This window comes from Helianthus annuus, chromosome 11 (assembly GCF_002127325.2).
Source record: "Helianthus annuus cultivar XRQ/B chromosome 11, HanXRQr2.0-SUNRISE, whole genome shotgun sequence".
Lineage (NCBI taxonomy): Eukaryota > Viridiplantae > Streptophyta > Magnoliopsida > Asterales > Asteraceae > Helianthus > Helianthus annuus.
Window position 1 is genome coordinate 181942937 of NC_035443.2, and position 15388 is coordinate 181958324.

Below are 15388 nucleotides of genomic sequence, written 5' to 3' on the forward strand. Positions count from 1 at the left end.
TTAGGCAATGTGATCAAAATGACAAGAAAAATGAAAAGTCGGGGACCCAGAGGAGAAAAAAAACTATTTGGACTAAAATGGCAATTTGGACAAAAACTCAGGGACTAAAATGACAGTTTACTCTATTATAAATGAAAAAGTAGAGGGTTGATGGCATAAATACCTAAAAGTTGAGGGAGTGGTGCAAAAGCAAAGTAGATGGGTGATAGTAGCAAAGTTTGAAAGGCGAGAGCTAGATTGCGGAACTTTAGGGTAAAGGGGCGATTGTAGCAAAGTATAAAAATGGGGGTGTCGGTGGCGTAAAGGCCCCCGCTTTGTGCTTTAAGATAGTTAAGAATTTATATTTTCTACCTTCTTTGTTTTTCTTCTTATTATTATTATAATGAATTTTGAGTATATTTCTTTTTTCTACAGGTAATCGAAATATATTTCTTTTTTTTACAAGTAATCAAAACACAAACGTGCATAATATCAAAGTTACCTTACATTTAGTTTTTTTTTTTTTTAAGTGTGTTGTTTACTCTTTTTGTTATTTTTTGATAATATAGGCGCATTCTCGAAGGAGTGTTCATAGGGTCGGAACATGAACCAAAAACCAGACCGCTCCAAACCGATTAGGTCATGACCAACACCAAGAACCACATACGAGAAAGAACCGATCTGAAAAGCTTAAAACGAAGAACCAAACCGTTGGTTAGATCCCAATCAAGTTACTCGGTCTTGTCAGTCTAACCGATTTTCAAACACCCCAACCCAAAAATGCTCGAAAGCTCTCAACATTCGTGTTGCAAATATATCGAAATTGCATTTAATCTAAGCAATAACTTATACAACTGCACCGATTAAAGATTACAAAACTCTAGCAACAACTTGTACAATTTCCCCGACCAAAACGGTCCATTTTGCTAGAACAACTCAAACTCGAGGTTCCCATCAGAAGACCCGTTATAATCCAGATACTTTCTCGCTCTCTCTAAAGAAGCGGCTTTGGAAACCGTAACATCATACGGTTCGGGCACCTCAGGCGGAGACGCACATCGAATCAAAGCCCAATTCAACCCATCAAAAAACGGGTGCTTTTTAATTTCAGCCGCCCCTCTTTGTGACCCCAATCGGTTTTCAGGCTCTTTCACTAATAACCCTTTGATCAAATCGCGGGCATGAAAACTAACCAGGGGCGTTTCGGGAAACCTAAGGCTTTCCAAAATCACATTGGTTAACGTCTCGTCATTTCCGGGCCCTTTAAATGGTGTTTTCCCGTACAAAAGCTCGTAAAGAAATATACCGAAAGTCCACCAATCGACTGCACTCCCATGGCCCTCTCCTTTTATGATCTCGGGAGCTAAATACTCGTGGGTCCCAACGAACGAGTTGGATCGGGCTTCGGTTGGCTCGGCCACAAGCACTGGTAATGAGCGGTGTAGTGCCGCTAGGTCAGGTTTTGTTTTCCGGATTTTAGACTTGAAGCATGAGACTTGTTGACAGGTGGGTTTGATGCAGAACGGGTCTATGCAGCCCGAACCCGCGCATGGGCCCGACACCCTTGGTGGTTCCATTGGGCCTGATGAAGGGGATTGGATGAGAGTTGGGTTCACAGGACATCGAAGCGAAAGGTCAAAATCCGTGACCATGATGTGACCATCTTCTCGAACTAAAATGTTTTCGGGTTTTAAATCTCGATATACGATTCCGAGCATATGCAAGTATTCAAGGGCAAGAAGGACCTCTGCAACATAGAATCTGCATGCAGATGTATAGAAATTAGTAGGTCATATAACGTCAAAAGTGTCGTTTCAGAAGATGAAAAGATTAGTCAATGTATATGATATCCCTAACATTAATATTTAATAAAGTAATATTAAAATGCCAGTTTCCGTCCGAGGTTTGGCCAGTTTTGCGACTTTCGTCCAAAGGTTTGTTTTTCCACATCTGGATCCAAAAGGTTTGGAATCTTGCCGTTTTCATCCGGCTCATTAACTCCATCCATTTTTCTCCGTTAATTCAGGGGTATTTCCGTCCTTTTTGTTATCTTAAAGGACAATTCTATCTTTTATCACTTTATGTACAAGCATTTAGCATAATGTGAAAAAAAGACCGAATTGTCCTTTAAGTTAACAAAAAAGACGGAAATACCCTTGAATTAACGGAGAAAATGGATGGAGTTAACGAGCCAGATGAAAATGACAAGATATCAAACCTTTTGGATCCAGATGCGGAAAAACAAACCTTTGGACGAAAGTCGCAAAACTTGCCAAACCTCAGGGACGAAATGACATTTTACTCAATAATAAAGTTGCAACGACAGAGACCCAAATGTTGACTTACCGTGCCGCTTGTTCATGAAAATATCTGGCAGGCTGCTTTTGCCTAAGGACATGCAAGTCACCACCGGGACAATACTCCATCACCAAACACGACAAATTCTCCGAAACAAAATGCGCATAAAGCGTAGGAAGAAACGGGTGATCCAAAAGGCTTAAAATCTCTCGTTCCATATGGGCTCTAGGCATCTTTTGTCGTCTTTCCAAAAACTCGTTATCCATAACTTTTATGGCAAAAGGGTAATTCGTGCCACATAATTCCGCAAGATAAACCGTACCAATATCTCCACTACCAAGCTTTTTCAAAAGATTGAAATGTCTTAATCCGAGAAACCCGTATCGTTTCATCGTATGATTAATCGCCTGCCATCTGACGTCTTTTGACATATGTGGCCGGTTGATGAGAATACACCCGCTAAGATTTCGTTCTTCGCTAAGACTAGTACTACTACTGTATTCACATATGCTGCTGTTTGAACTTTGTGTGAATTCTCCTTTATCTCCATATTTCGAGTTCTTATTGTTTAGTAACGAGATCGTTTTACCATAGCTGGTCAAACTGTTGACTTTTCTTTGAGAGTCTTTATTGGGCTCGTCTTTTTCATCTTTTATAGCACAATTGCACTTTTGGCATATCAACTGGGAATTCACTGCATTAGAAGCAGGGGTAACAGAAGTCAACTCCGGTTTTGACTTTTTCTTCACGACGGTCTTGGTCCGAATCACCGTCTTGACCGCACGCGGTGAAGTTCTTATCGACTTCCCTTTATGACGTGGCTTCGGGGTCGGCTTGCTTGATGTACAATTATTCTTCTCACGATTATTTACCGGATTGACTTCGGAGTTGACTTCAGAGTTGACTTCAGAGTTGACTTCAGAGTTGACCGACTCCAAAGAAGCTTCAGGGGAAACCGAAATAACTTTCTTCTCTTCAGCGGGTTCGTTTGAAGATTGACTATCGGATTCCGGTACTAGCAACATCTCCTTCAAAAGTGCAACGCTTTTCTTCGACTTTTCAAGATGAAACCGAGGGGTAGATTGAGCACTGTTACTATACGGCATTGATGAGCGTTTCAAAGCAGCCATTTCTGAAGCTTGAGAAATGCATAAACCCCTTAAAGCTTGTTTTAACGAAACGGGTTCAGAATACCCGATTCCTGATGAAGATGATAAACTCATTCGCATCGGTTTCTTCGACGGGTTTTTCCTCGGTGTGCGGGCGCCTGTTTCGTCAGAGAAGCTTGAACCATTGAACGAAGTTCTGATGTTAATACCTTCGAATAGCTTGTTGATGTCATCTTCCAAATATCTACTGCACCCTTGAGGTTTTTTCTTTTTGTCGTTGGAAAAATCACTCGAGTTTGGTTCGTCTTTCAGCTCAACGATCTCATGGGTACCGTATAGCGAACCCATTTATTATACTGGTTTCCTTAATTTGATAAGTATATGGTGCACGCACGTGTATATCCTTCACTGGTTATCACTGTGATAACGCCCGAAACGGTTGGTATAATTACAAAATACATACATGCCCGTAACCTTCAACCATAAGTTACACACCGATCGAGATCTGAACATAACATTATAACCTTGTAGGCGAAACGGATGTGCGATGAATCCTGAAATGAGATTAACGTAAAGCAAAATCAGTTAATAACTTTTTTTCTTAGCAATCGTATGAGCGGAACAATGATACTAGTAATTTAGAAAAGTCATTGTAGCAAAATAACATAGTACCCAAATTCTAGTTCTACATAATATACAGAAATTACACCTTACATAATTTAATAATCCTTTATTATTCAGTTAAATCTCTTGAGATGAAAAAGCGCTAGAAAGTTGACCACTTTTTTAACACCGTGTGACTAATGACTAATAAGCAAGATGAAATTTAAAAGTGCGTAGTAAGACATAAAAGAGTATTTTTTTTTTATAAGGATTACTAAAAAGAAGTGTAAGAACTAGAGTTGTTCTTGGAAATTGGAATCCATATAGAGTTACAAATTACGAGATATATTCTCGGTAAAACTTATTATCTGGATTTGAAATTACTGATATTGCATATTCCAAAATTAGTGTGAATCTCAAAGGCCTAAAAGTAGTTCATATGGGACCAGGGGATTTCAGATTTAGTGATTTACTTGCTAAGGAAACAAGTAGTTCCCTATGAAATATATCATCTTAGTCACTATGAGTCCATTAGCAAATTGCAGATCATTCATCAAATAACCAATCAAAGCAAATATCAGCAGAATGTGTGAGTTAACGTACCACAGAACAATTACAGAAACTGAAACAGCATTTTCCTATGATGTTAGGAAGCCTAGAAATTGAATAGAGAGATAATAGAATCAATTAAATACTTATTAGTTAAGAGTTTGCTAGTAATAGTGTATCACTATTAGGGGTGTAAACAAGCCCAGAGGCTCGAGAGCTACTCGTGATCGGCTCGGTTAAAAGCTCGAACGAGCCGAGCCTTAACGAGCCCGAGCCTGAAATAGAGCTCGTTTTGTTATCGAGCCCGAGCTCGAGCCTGAAATACAAAGCTTGTTTAGGCTCGCGAGCCTAAACGAGCCCATACAAAATTTTAGTTTTTTTATATATAATATATTAATAATGATGATAACATTGACGAGCCAAGCTCGAGCCAAGCTTTGGCTTATTTAAGCGATGTTGAAGTGAGTTCGAGCCGAGCTTTTAGCTCGTTTAAGGTTGTTCTCCAAATAGTTGGAACCGAGTCGAGCCGAGCTCGAGCTTTGGATTTTACTCGCGAGCCGAGCTCGAGCTCAAAGAAGTAGGCTCGAACCGAGCCGAGCTCGAGCTTCATAAAAACCTAACGAGCCAAGCTCGAGCATGGTCGAGCTCGGGCTCGGCCCGGCTTGTTTACACCCCTAATCACTATACCAGATTAGCTGAAGCTCTGGAAAATTACAAATTTTAAAACAACTTAATTAAGAGATCTACTGGTTTTAAAAAATCATCTGCTTCACCGGTCCATCCAATTTACACCACTAATCAAAACACGCTACCAGTAAAATGTGTGATTTAACATCCTACAAACAATTAGAGAGACTGAAGCAACATTTTCTAATTCCTATGACGTTAGAACTTAGAAATTGAATAGAGATATCAAATTAGCATATGAAACATATAGCTTCGCACAAACTGATCAAAATTTGCAGAATGTTAACAATCCAAACGGATAAGAACACTGACAATGCAAAAGCAGAGATTCCAATGGGACGTTCAAGCCGGTTTATTCACTGTTGTACCGGTATTATTACAAACAAACATAGAACTATCTGTTATTTTACAAGTATTACTAAACTAGATTTACTAGAACTCTGTCAATAACAGATCTATTTATTTTCAAAATCATCAAGTTCGCCAAATGAAAACCTAACATTACAACTGAACTCAAAATCGCACATACAGATTTCAAATTAGCAAATGAAACAAACAAATTCACACACACAGATTTCAAATCAGCAAACGAAACAAACAGATTCACACTTACACATTTCAAATCAGCAAACGAAACAAACAAATTCATAAATACAGATTTCAAAATAGTAAACGAAACAAACAAATTCACAAATACAGATTTCAAATCAGCAAACGAAACAAACAAATTCATAAATACAGATTTCAAAATAGCAAACGAACCAAACAAATTCGCATATACAGATTTCAAATCAGCTAATTCGCAAATACAGAATATCAAATCAGCAAACGAAACAAAAAGATTCACACTTACACATTTCAAATCAGCTAACGAAACAAACAAATTCACAAATACAGATTTCAAATCAGCAAACGAAACAAACAAATTCATAAATAGATTTCAAAATAGCAAACGAAACAAACAAATTCGCAAATACAGATTTCAAATCAGCAAATTCGCAAATACAGAATATCAAATCAGCAAAAGAAACAAACAAATTCACAAAGACAGATTTCAAATCAGCAAACGAAACAAACAAATTCATAAATACAGATTTCAAAATAGCAAACGAACCAAACAAATTCGCAAATACAGATTTCAAATCAGCTAATTCGCAAATACAGAATATCAAATCAGCAGACGAAACAAACAGATTCACACTTACACATTTCAAATCAGCGAACGAAACAAACAAATTCACAAATACAGATTTCAAATTAGCAAATGAAACAAACGAATTCGCACATACAGATTTCAAATTAGCGAATTCGTAAATACAGATTTCAAATTAGCAAACGAAACAAACAGATTCACACATACAAATTTCAAATTAACAAACGAAACAAACAAATCACACATACAAATTTCAAATCAGCAAACAAAACAAACAAATTCGCACATACAGAATATCAAATCAGCAAACGAAACAAACAAATCACACATACAGATCAAAACTAAACTTACAAAACGTTTCCAATCCAAACGGATAAACAACTCGAGAATGCGAAAGCGGAGATTCCGATGAAAAACTTACAGAATGTTTCCAATCCAAACGGACAACAACAACAACATCGAGAATGCGAAAGCGGTGATTCCGATGCAGAATCTGTAACAAACTTCAACAGCAAGTAAACTCACACATAGACAATGGATCTAGAATCATCAAATTGAATCAGAGACCGGTGTAATTACATTACAAGTGAATGTGTATAATGAGAGAGAGAGAGAGAGATGTAGGGTTGGTGAATAAGGGTGCAGAAATCGGAACCCTAGGTTGGGGATACAGTGGAGAGCATGTTGTTGATGTAGTAGGCGGAAAACGACAGCGTTTGATATTCAGGATTGGCCCCTCAACATCTATCTATCTCACTGTCTCCATCAGGTGATTTTTAAAGAAAAATATATACTGATTTGATTTTAACTACACAACACTTGTGATGTCAATTAATTTTTATGGCGTTTGAATTTTCTCTTGAAACTGATGTTTTTTGAAGTTTTTAACTTTGTAAAAAAAAAAAAAAAAAACGTAAATGTCATTTTAGTCCCTACGATTTGGGTCATTTTGACAGTTTAGTTCGAAGGTTTTATTTTTCGTCTCTGGGTCCAAAAAGGTTTCACCGTTGCCATTTTAGTCTACTTGGTTAACTTCATCCATTTTTCTGTTAATGAGAAGAGCAATTCGGTCATTTTATATGTAATTCTGTTAACTAGCAGAGTAATTCGGCCATATAAAATGATCGAATTGCCATTTTCGTTCACAGAAATAATGAATGAATTTAACCAAGTGGACTAAAATGACAACGGTGAAACCTTTTTGTACCCACAGGCGAAAAATTAAACCTTTGAACTAAAATGGTTACGGTAAAACCTTTTTGGACCCACAGACGAAAAATTAAACTTTTGGACTAAAATGGCAACGGTGAAACCTTTTTGGACACACAGGCGAAAAATTAAACCTTTAGACTAAACTGTCAAAATGACCCAAACCACAGGGACTAAATTGGCATTTCACTCAAAAAAAAAATAAGAACTGTTCGGTTACAAGCGTTTTGAGTAGAGAACGGTAAAAATTGATGTTAGAGCATATGTAGTGGAGCGCGAACAAGGGCTTTTTTTGGGTTATAGCGCCCCATAGCGCCCCGCACACCGCGACGGGCGGCGCTATGGGGGTGAAAATGGGGGGCGGCGCTATCCTTTTCGCGGCGTGATGTGAGAATGATTTAATTGTTTGACCAATCAAAAATTATTAAGGGTTTTAATAATTAATTAATAAAATTGAAAATTAATAATTAGGTAATGATGGGTAGGGGCTTTATGACTACGGACTCTAGTGATATAAAGCCCCCGTATGACGTGGCACGACACGTGTCACATAACGCCCCACAAGGGCTTTATGACTACACATGGCCTTATAGAAGACACTTGAATAGAAAGGTAATTTTAAGTAGAGAACGCTAAGGTTTACGTATGTATTTTATATTTATTATTTTAATCAGATACATAATAAAATATATGGTTAATAACTTTATATAATTGCTTGTGTAGTTGTTACGATTCATTTACTCAAAAAAGGTTGTGTGTTTAAATTAAATGTGGCTTATGAGGATAAATTGGATGTTATTTAAGTTTAAATCGGTGTAAAATATTTATTTTTATTATATGAGTTCGGCCAAATTTATTTCTTTGGATTGGAAAGATTGGTATGCATTTGGTTTTGTATGTAATTTGATATGTGTTGTTTTTCCTGTCTAGCGCTTTGCTAGTGTTGTGTTCTGATTATAAAATACCGATTACGTTCAAAAAAAAGTATACAAGTAATACTCAATTAAGTAGAAATAAATGAGAATTTTATATGGTTTTTTTATTGAAACTAAAAGAATTTCTAAAATGGGCGTGCATATGGCTGTAATGAACCGAGCATTCAACGAACAGTTTGTGATCAGTTTGATAGAAAGTTTGGTGGGAGAGGCTTTGTGTCTCTTGGGAGAAACCAGGATTTTATTTCTATTATGTGGTAAATTTGATGTAATTTAGCAGTAGTGATTATATAATTTTTGCCGTTAAAAAAACATTGTAAAGCCTATGTAGGTACTATTTGTTGATGTGAAGGTTTAGTCAAATGCGGTGGGAATGCGGCTTAGTTATATGAGCGCATCATGATTTGGAAATTAGTGTGATATTAAAATAACATTTTTATGCTTGGTGACTCAAAAGTAAAAATTCACATGGCACATCCATGGGTTTGAGGTTGACTATGTATATGAGAATGTGTGTTCTCTAGAAGGGGTTAATGAATCTCTCCAATGCAATGGTACATAAGATTTGACTTGCATGGTGTGATGGTGACATGGGTGTTTAAGGTGAAACTATGGTAGTTAGGTATGTCTTATGGAGCATGATGATGGTTGATACATCTACTTCTTGTGATAAGCAAATCATGTATAGAGGGGGATGCAAAAACAAATCAAGGACCAAGAGAGTCAAGCATGCACCAAGGTCCGAATTCGATATGAAAGAATTGAGAAACCAAAAGAACTTTGGTGTTGAGATTGATAGGGACATAAATTATGGGTACTTGACTCACACATAACATGTATCTCAAGAAACTGTTAGATGGCGTATAACATAGTTAGATCATACGAAATCAAGACCCCTTTAACTCAACGCTAGTTGTCAAAGATCGATTCTTCAGTATAAAGATGATATTGATTTCCAGTTCAGCCGGTTAAACTAGAAAAAAAAAAAAAAGATGATACTAAAAATTCTTCATGAACCCTTTACGCATTTGATGGTTTGCATAGCATATTGATGAAACAATGGTTAACCGGGCAGGGTTAACTCACTGGTCTCGTCAAGAAGGGTTAATCCCTTCCTCTCGAGGATCGCTGGCTGGATCACCGGTGGTTGATCTCCTGCACAAGGAAACAAGCCGTGACTCGTAACAAGGAGGATGGGGTGGGGGGTGCCCCTTGTTACCACTCTCCGGCGTGAGAATCAGTAGTTTGCTTGGGAAGCAAAGTAAGATAGTAGTAGTAGTGAGAGAGTTGTGAGAAGATACCTCAAACCTGGTTTGGGGTTGGTATTTATAGCCGAGGAGTGGAGGAGGATGATGATGGATGGACTGACGACGTGCTGCCCCTTTTCAGGTGTGTCAGGCTCGTCGGTTATGGAGGTTACGCCACGTCAGTCCATTGCTTACGTAGCTCTGACAGGTAACTGTCATTGGTGCCACTTGCACTGTGGTGTCAGTACCACTTGCTTGAGTACATAGGATGCGGTGCAAGCCGCATCGCTACGTGCGGTAACATCTGAAGTTACCGCGTCTCCTACTTGTGATCAAGGAATACGCGAGATGCGGTGCTAGCCGCATCGTCGTCTTGCCTGCATCCCTTGTCGTGACGAAAATGTCCGTATGGTGCGGTGTCAGCCGTACCGCTACGTTCATCTTCTTCTATGCCCAAGGTAAGGCTTTCCTGTATTGATAGAAGCGTTCACTGGACGCGGTGCGATGCCGCGTCGCTGTGAATACTTCCGTTTTCGTACACCAGATGTGATGCTATGTCGCATCATTCTACCGTTCTCCTGTTCCATGTAAGTCCTCCTTTGTCATTAGATAGATTGGATTCAACCCTTGTGTCGACGCGTTCCCGCATGGGCACAAGTGGGTTGTTAGCTAGTGGGGGTTTTGATAAGGGTAATGGTCACTCGCGGTCGATGCTGACGCGAGATCTGGGACCATACCCCTTCACATATCAACAAGCTTGGTAAGCGAATAAATTGGAACAAGTGCTAGACTTGAATATCATTGAAAGGTCTAAAGCATTGGTGTATTGTGATGACACACGCTAAAAAGACCAAACACATATATTTAAGGTTGAATCTTTATAGGGTAACTTCAGTGGCGGATCTAGAAAATCTGTCAAGCCGTAACGTTTTATAAAAAAGCCGTAACGAAATCGTAAAAACGTCAAATTTTTCCAAAATTTACACTAATTTTACACTACCGCCGGAACGCCAAGCCGTAGCGGAGGTTGCCCCTTCTTATATGCTAGGTCCGCCCCTGAGAGTAAGAGAGGTAAATATGTGAAAAAGTCGCGTTGATTACAACACCAACAAACATGTTAACCAAGGCATTACCAAGTGCAAGCAATTTGCAAGTCACTAACCGATAATGCAATTGGCGAACTACTAACAACTTATCACTAATTCAAGGTGTAAACAGTTAGCAAGTTACCAACTACTTGTTTTGTAATAAAAAAAAATAGCGAGAATACTTGTCCAACTATACAATTAATTAATTCATAAGATGATACAATAATATTCTTATTTATTTTACACGTGTAATTTGATATAAATTGATAAAATAGTACATTTTATAAGTTTATAAAGAACATAATATACTAGTTTTTTTAACGACTACGATCATCAAATCTACTATTTTCATATTATAAAGAATATAATATACTAGTTTTTTTAACGACTACGATCATCAAATCTACTATTTTCATGATTTGAACTCACAACTACTTTTTTTTAAACGGGCTACTGGCGAAATTCACCATATCGGGATACACTCGCCTCCGAACCGGGGAAAACCCTCACCTAGGGTCGAAGTTCGTGAACACTCGCCCGAAGGCACGACAGTGCGGTGAGGTAAAACCCGCTCAGTTCAAGGATCGAACTAGCGATCTCCACCTATTCGCCTAGTCTCCCATCATCGTGCTGCAGAAAATAATGGGGAGAGCAGGAATCGAACTTGGGTCCCTTAGAACACCAAGACTCTCCCTTACCACTCCACCACCACCTTATTGGCGAACTCACAACTGCTTATATAGGGAATACACCACTTTACCTCCAGACATAGAAATACGATACAACAATTATTAATATATGATCATATTTATTATACCATAAAATGATTGTTATACCGTATAAATCATTGTAACTTTAACGTTAACAAAAGATCGACGATTTCTAATAAAGAATGATTATAGCACGTGCCCTACGAATGTTCAGAAAGCGATGCTTTTGTTTGCAAGTAATGGGCTCAATAATTGATGGGCAGGCCGAAAGTTTGAGGGGACCAACTTTTGACTTGTAAAAGAGGCTTCATAGCTTATTGTTAAGCCTCCAAATAATTTTGAAGTTTGATTTTTATAATTAGTATAAGTTTGAAAGAAAAAGAAAAAAAATAGTTATAAGGACACTCATGTTTTTATAAAATTATATAAATTACTTTAATTCCAATGGGTGTTAAAATCCCATTTAAACCGACCAAACCATCTAAACTAAAGCAAGTCAACTAGTTTGATCGGTTTGAGATCCAAACAAGTCAGTTTTCATGGGTCGGTGATTTAACGATTTGATTCGGCATGAAACCTAGAATCGGTAGTTTAACCTTATTAAGAAGCATCTTTATCATTGTGAATTTTTATAATACAAACTAATGATTTTGAAATTAATCATAGATTAATTCAAATCACCCAGTAAAAACTAATTGGTTAGCGTGACACATCCAACCCCACTGGTTTGGTTTGTCATTTTTCAAAACATAGTTACTGGTTCAGCCCAAAAATTTTGCCAAACCTGGTTTAGGCGCACCTTGAACACCCCAAGGGAGACTACTAAGGGTGTAAACGAGTCAAAATATTAAAGTTCTATTTTGATATAACTGTTAGGACCCGACCCGTTTTAATCCTCACTGAATAAAAATCTAGAATCCCTCATTTAGTTCATTATTCTTAAACCCCTAAACAAAACAAATATTTACTACATTAAGTTAGTTTTACTTGTGATGTTTAAGTTTCTCTCAATGATTATTTAAAAGTGTTTAGTAAATGATAAAGTGGTATTTTGTTTTTATCTTATTTAAAACATAGGCTACTTTGTGCTTTTGCATATGGTTTTCAAACTTGTGCCCCTTTTGCACACTCGAGGTAATATTAATAGTTTGTTACTATGAGCTAACGCTATCATGTACTACTCAAAGCTTCGCTTGTTAAAAACTCGAAATAAGTCAAGCTGAAACTATAAAAAGCCCGTTTAATAAATGTGTCAGTTAGGCTCACGAGCTTAACAAACCTATTCTTTAGATATGTATGATAAATTTTATTTAATTTAATAAATATATGGTTTTTTTTTACGGTTCAAGGTTTTAGGGACTAGGGCATCAGATCATAGTAGGCTCACAGCGGAAGCAAACAAACACACACACACACACTAGCAGAAAATAAAGAGCATGAGAATTTACATGGTTCGGTCAAGGTGACTTACGTCCACGGGTTGCAACTAGGGTTTTACTGTTTTAAAAATATCCAGTGATTCGAAAGGGCCGGATACACTATAACATATAAAAAATGAGTATCCACGCTGTATGATTACATAAAAAATTACGAGTGTCACGTGACATGTAGCCATGTAGTTAACTATTGTTTTAACTAACTTGCTGATATAATCTCCAAGAGTTTGTTTAACATTTCAGCCACAAGATGAATGCAGCCAATGTCCAACTAAAATTAATATTACTTGTTAATGCTTATAAATTTGCCTAAGCAATCCAATATAAGAAAGATGGAAAGGCTCTTGTTGGGGGAGGATGCATTGGGCTCGAGCTTAGCTCAGCACCGAAGATGAACAATTTTTATGTTGGCATGGTCTACCCATAGCCATGGTGCAGTAAGTGGGCCGGGAAACATGTTCATGGGCATGTCTGCTAGTTTTGTCTGTAATGACAATGGAGAGGTTTGTTTTCTGACATTATTATTAGGATTTGCCTCGGTTTTGTTAGCGGTTGCTTAGTCAAAAACCGTCTAACAGATTCGGCCGGTTAACTTCAGGTAAAACAAGTCAAACCCGACACGATTTACATCCCTAACCCATAATACATCAAAAGCCAAGGTAGTAAAATGGACAGCTTTTGGTCCAAATGGGCTGGGCCAGGTTGGGTGACCCAAAACTCTTTTTAGTTCATTACATTAATAAGATTACAAAAACTATAAGTTTAAGTGATAATTAATTATTTTAGGCCATCCGTAGTCATAAAGCCTCTTGTGGGGCATTATGCGACACGTGTCGTGCCACATCACACAAGGGTTTTATGGGGCGTTATATCACTAGAGCCCGTAGTCATAAAGCCCCTACCCATCATTACCTAATTATTAATTTTTGTTTTTATTAATTAATTATAAAAAACTATGCTTTATTTTGATTGGTCAAAGGTTGAAAAGCAAAGTACAAAACGCAGTGAAATATATGGCGCCTCCCCCCTTTTCTCCTTGATAGCGCCCCAAGTATTGGTGTTCCGGGCGTTTTCGCGGCGCCATGCTAGGGCAAAGCGCCCCACTACGGAAGCACTTAGTAAAATGGTTTAAGAGATGAACTTTATGCATTATATTCGACCCGTTGGATCCATTTCCTTGCATTTGATTTCGACTTGCTTCAACATCCATTATGGGTGCTGAGATTACCATTCTACCCCAGTCAAACGGTCAAACTAAATAGAATGGACATAAATTAGACTATAGGGAGGCAAACTACAAGTAACGGAGTATGCAACACAAAAAGTTTTTACTAGATGGAGGCACATTAAAAAGTGTCCTAAACCACATGGAGGCAAACTGTAATAAACTCTGAAATATATTAAAAATCACATGTACAGTCGTTGAGAAGAATGTACAAGTTTTTTTTTTTAAATTTTTAAGTAACATAAGTAGTTCGTCTTGTAATAAAAAAGCAGGGGCGGATGTAGCTTGATAATAGGGGTAGCTCCCGCTACCCCTTAACGCTCCGGCGGTAGTGTAAATTTAGGAAAAAATGACGTTTTTTCGATTTCGTTGCCCCTATAGATTTTTTTAAAACGTTGCCTCTTGACGTTTTTTGCTAGATCCGCTACTGATAAAAAGTTAATATAAAAACTGAATATGACTAGTAGGTTAGAATTTAATTTATACGGATTACAAAATTCAAACCATTAGACTAAAAAGGTTAAAATATGGTATAGGAACTAAAAAGTGTTTTAGATTAAACAGTCGTTCGAACAATATTTTTCAGTTTTGTGGGCCGATATTCAATAGGCCAACCGCCAACTTATCCGATTTTTCCTCACATAATGGGCTAAATCCAGCTGCAATGTTTCATATGGGCTTTCATGTAATTGTTATTTAAAGATTTGGGTCATTATGATGTACCAATCATCTAAAGTTGAAATGGGCTTTCATGTAATTCTTAAACAAAGATTTGGGTCATTATGATGTAACAATCATATAAAGTTGAAAGCATAATAATATGAGTAAATTACAGGTTTTGTTCTTTATTTTGTAGCAATTGCAGGCAGTGTCTTTCGTTTTCAAAACCGGCTGGTTTTGTACTTAGTGTTTCAAAATCTTACACGTTTTGTCCTTTAGGCCAAACCCAGTAAAAAATTTCAGTTAAATGATGTCACGTGCACTGCACACGAGTTTAATAATCCTAGCTTTATCTTATTGTAAAACGATACCTCATATTTGAGATCACATATATCGTGGATACAAGATTACTCATTACTCGTTGGATTCATGAGTTATTAGCGGATACAAGAAAATATGTGTTTATAAACTTGTGTGACTAAAACCTACCCTTTAAGATT

At 37.5% G+C, this 15388-nt stretch overlaps 1 protein-coding gene across 1 annotated transcript; it reads right to left on the bottom strand.

Annotated features, from left to right (window-relative positions):
* Positions 1-768: 768 nt before the first annotated feature.
* Positions 769-7120, bottom strand: LOC110891364 (serine/threonine-protein kinase D6PKL1). Its single transcript, XM_022139057.2, has 3 exons — positions 6800-7120; positions 2326-3940; positions 769-1740 (listed from the first exon to the last, which is right to left on the bottom strand). Exons 2-3 carry the CDS (start codon positions 3732-3734, stop codon positions 906-908), a joined length of 2244 nt encoding a protein of 747 aa, XP_021994749.1. The 5' UTR covers positions 3735-3940; positions 6800-7120; the 3' UTR covers positions 769-905.
* Positions 7121-15388: the final 8268 nt, after the last annotated feature.

Excerpts from the sequence above, each read along its gene's own strand:
- LOC110891364 (XM_022139057.2), bottom strand. The coding sequence starts at position 3,734 with ATGGGTTCGCTATACGGTACCCATGAGATCGTTGAGCTGAAAGACGAA. Across the intron at positions 1,741-2,325 it reads TTTCATGAACAAGCGGCACG|ATTCTATGTTGCAGAGGTCC; the intron begins GTAAGTCAACAT and ends ATCTGCATGCAG.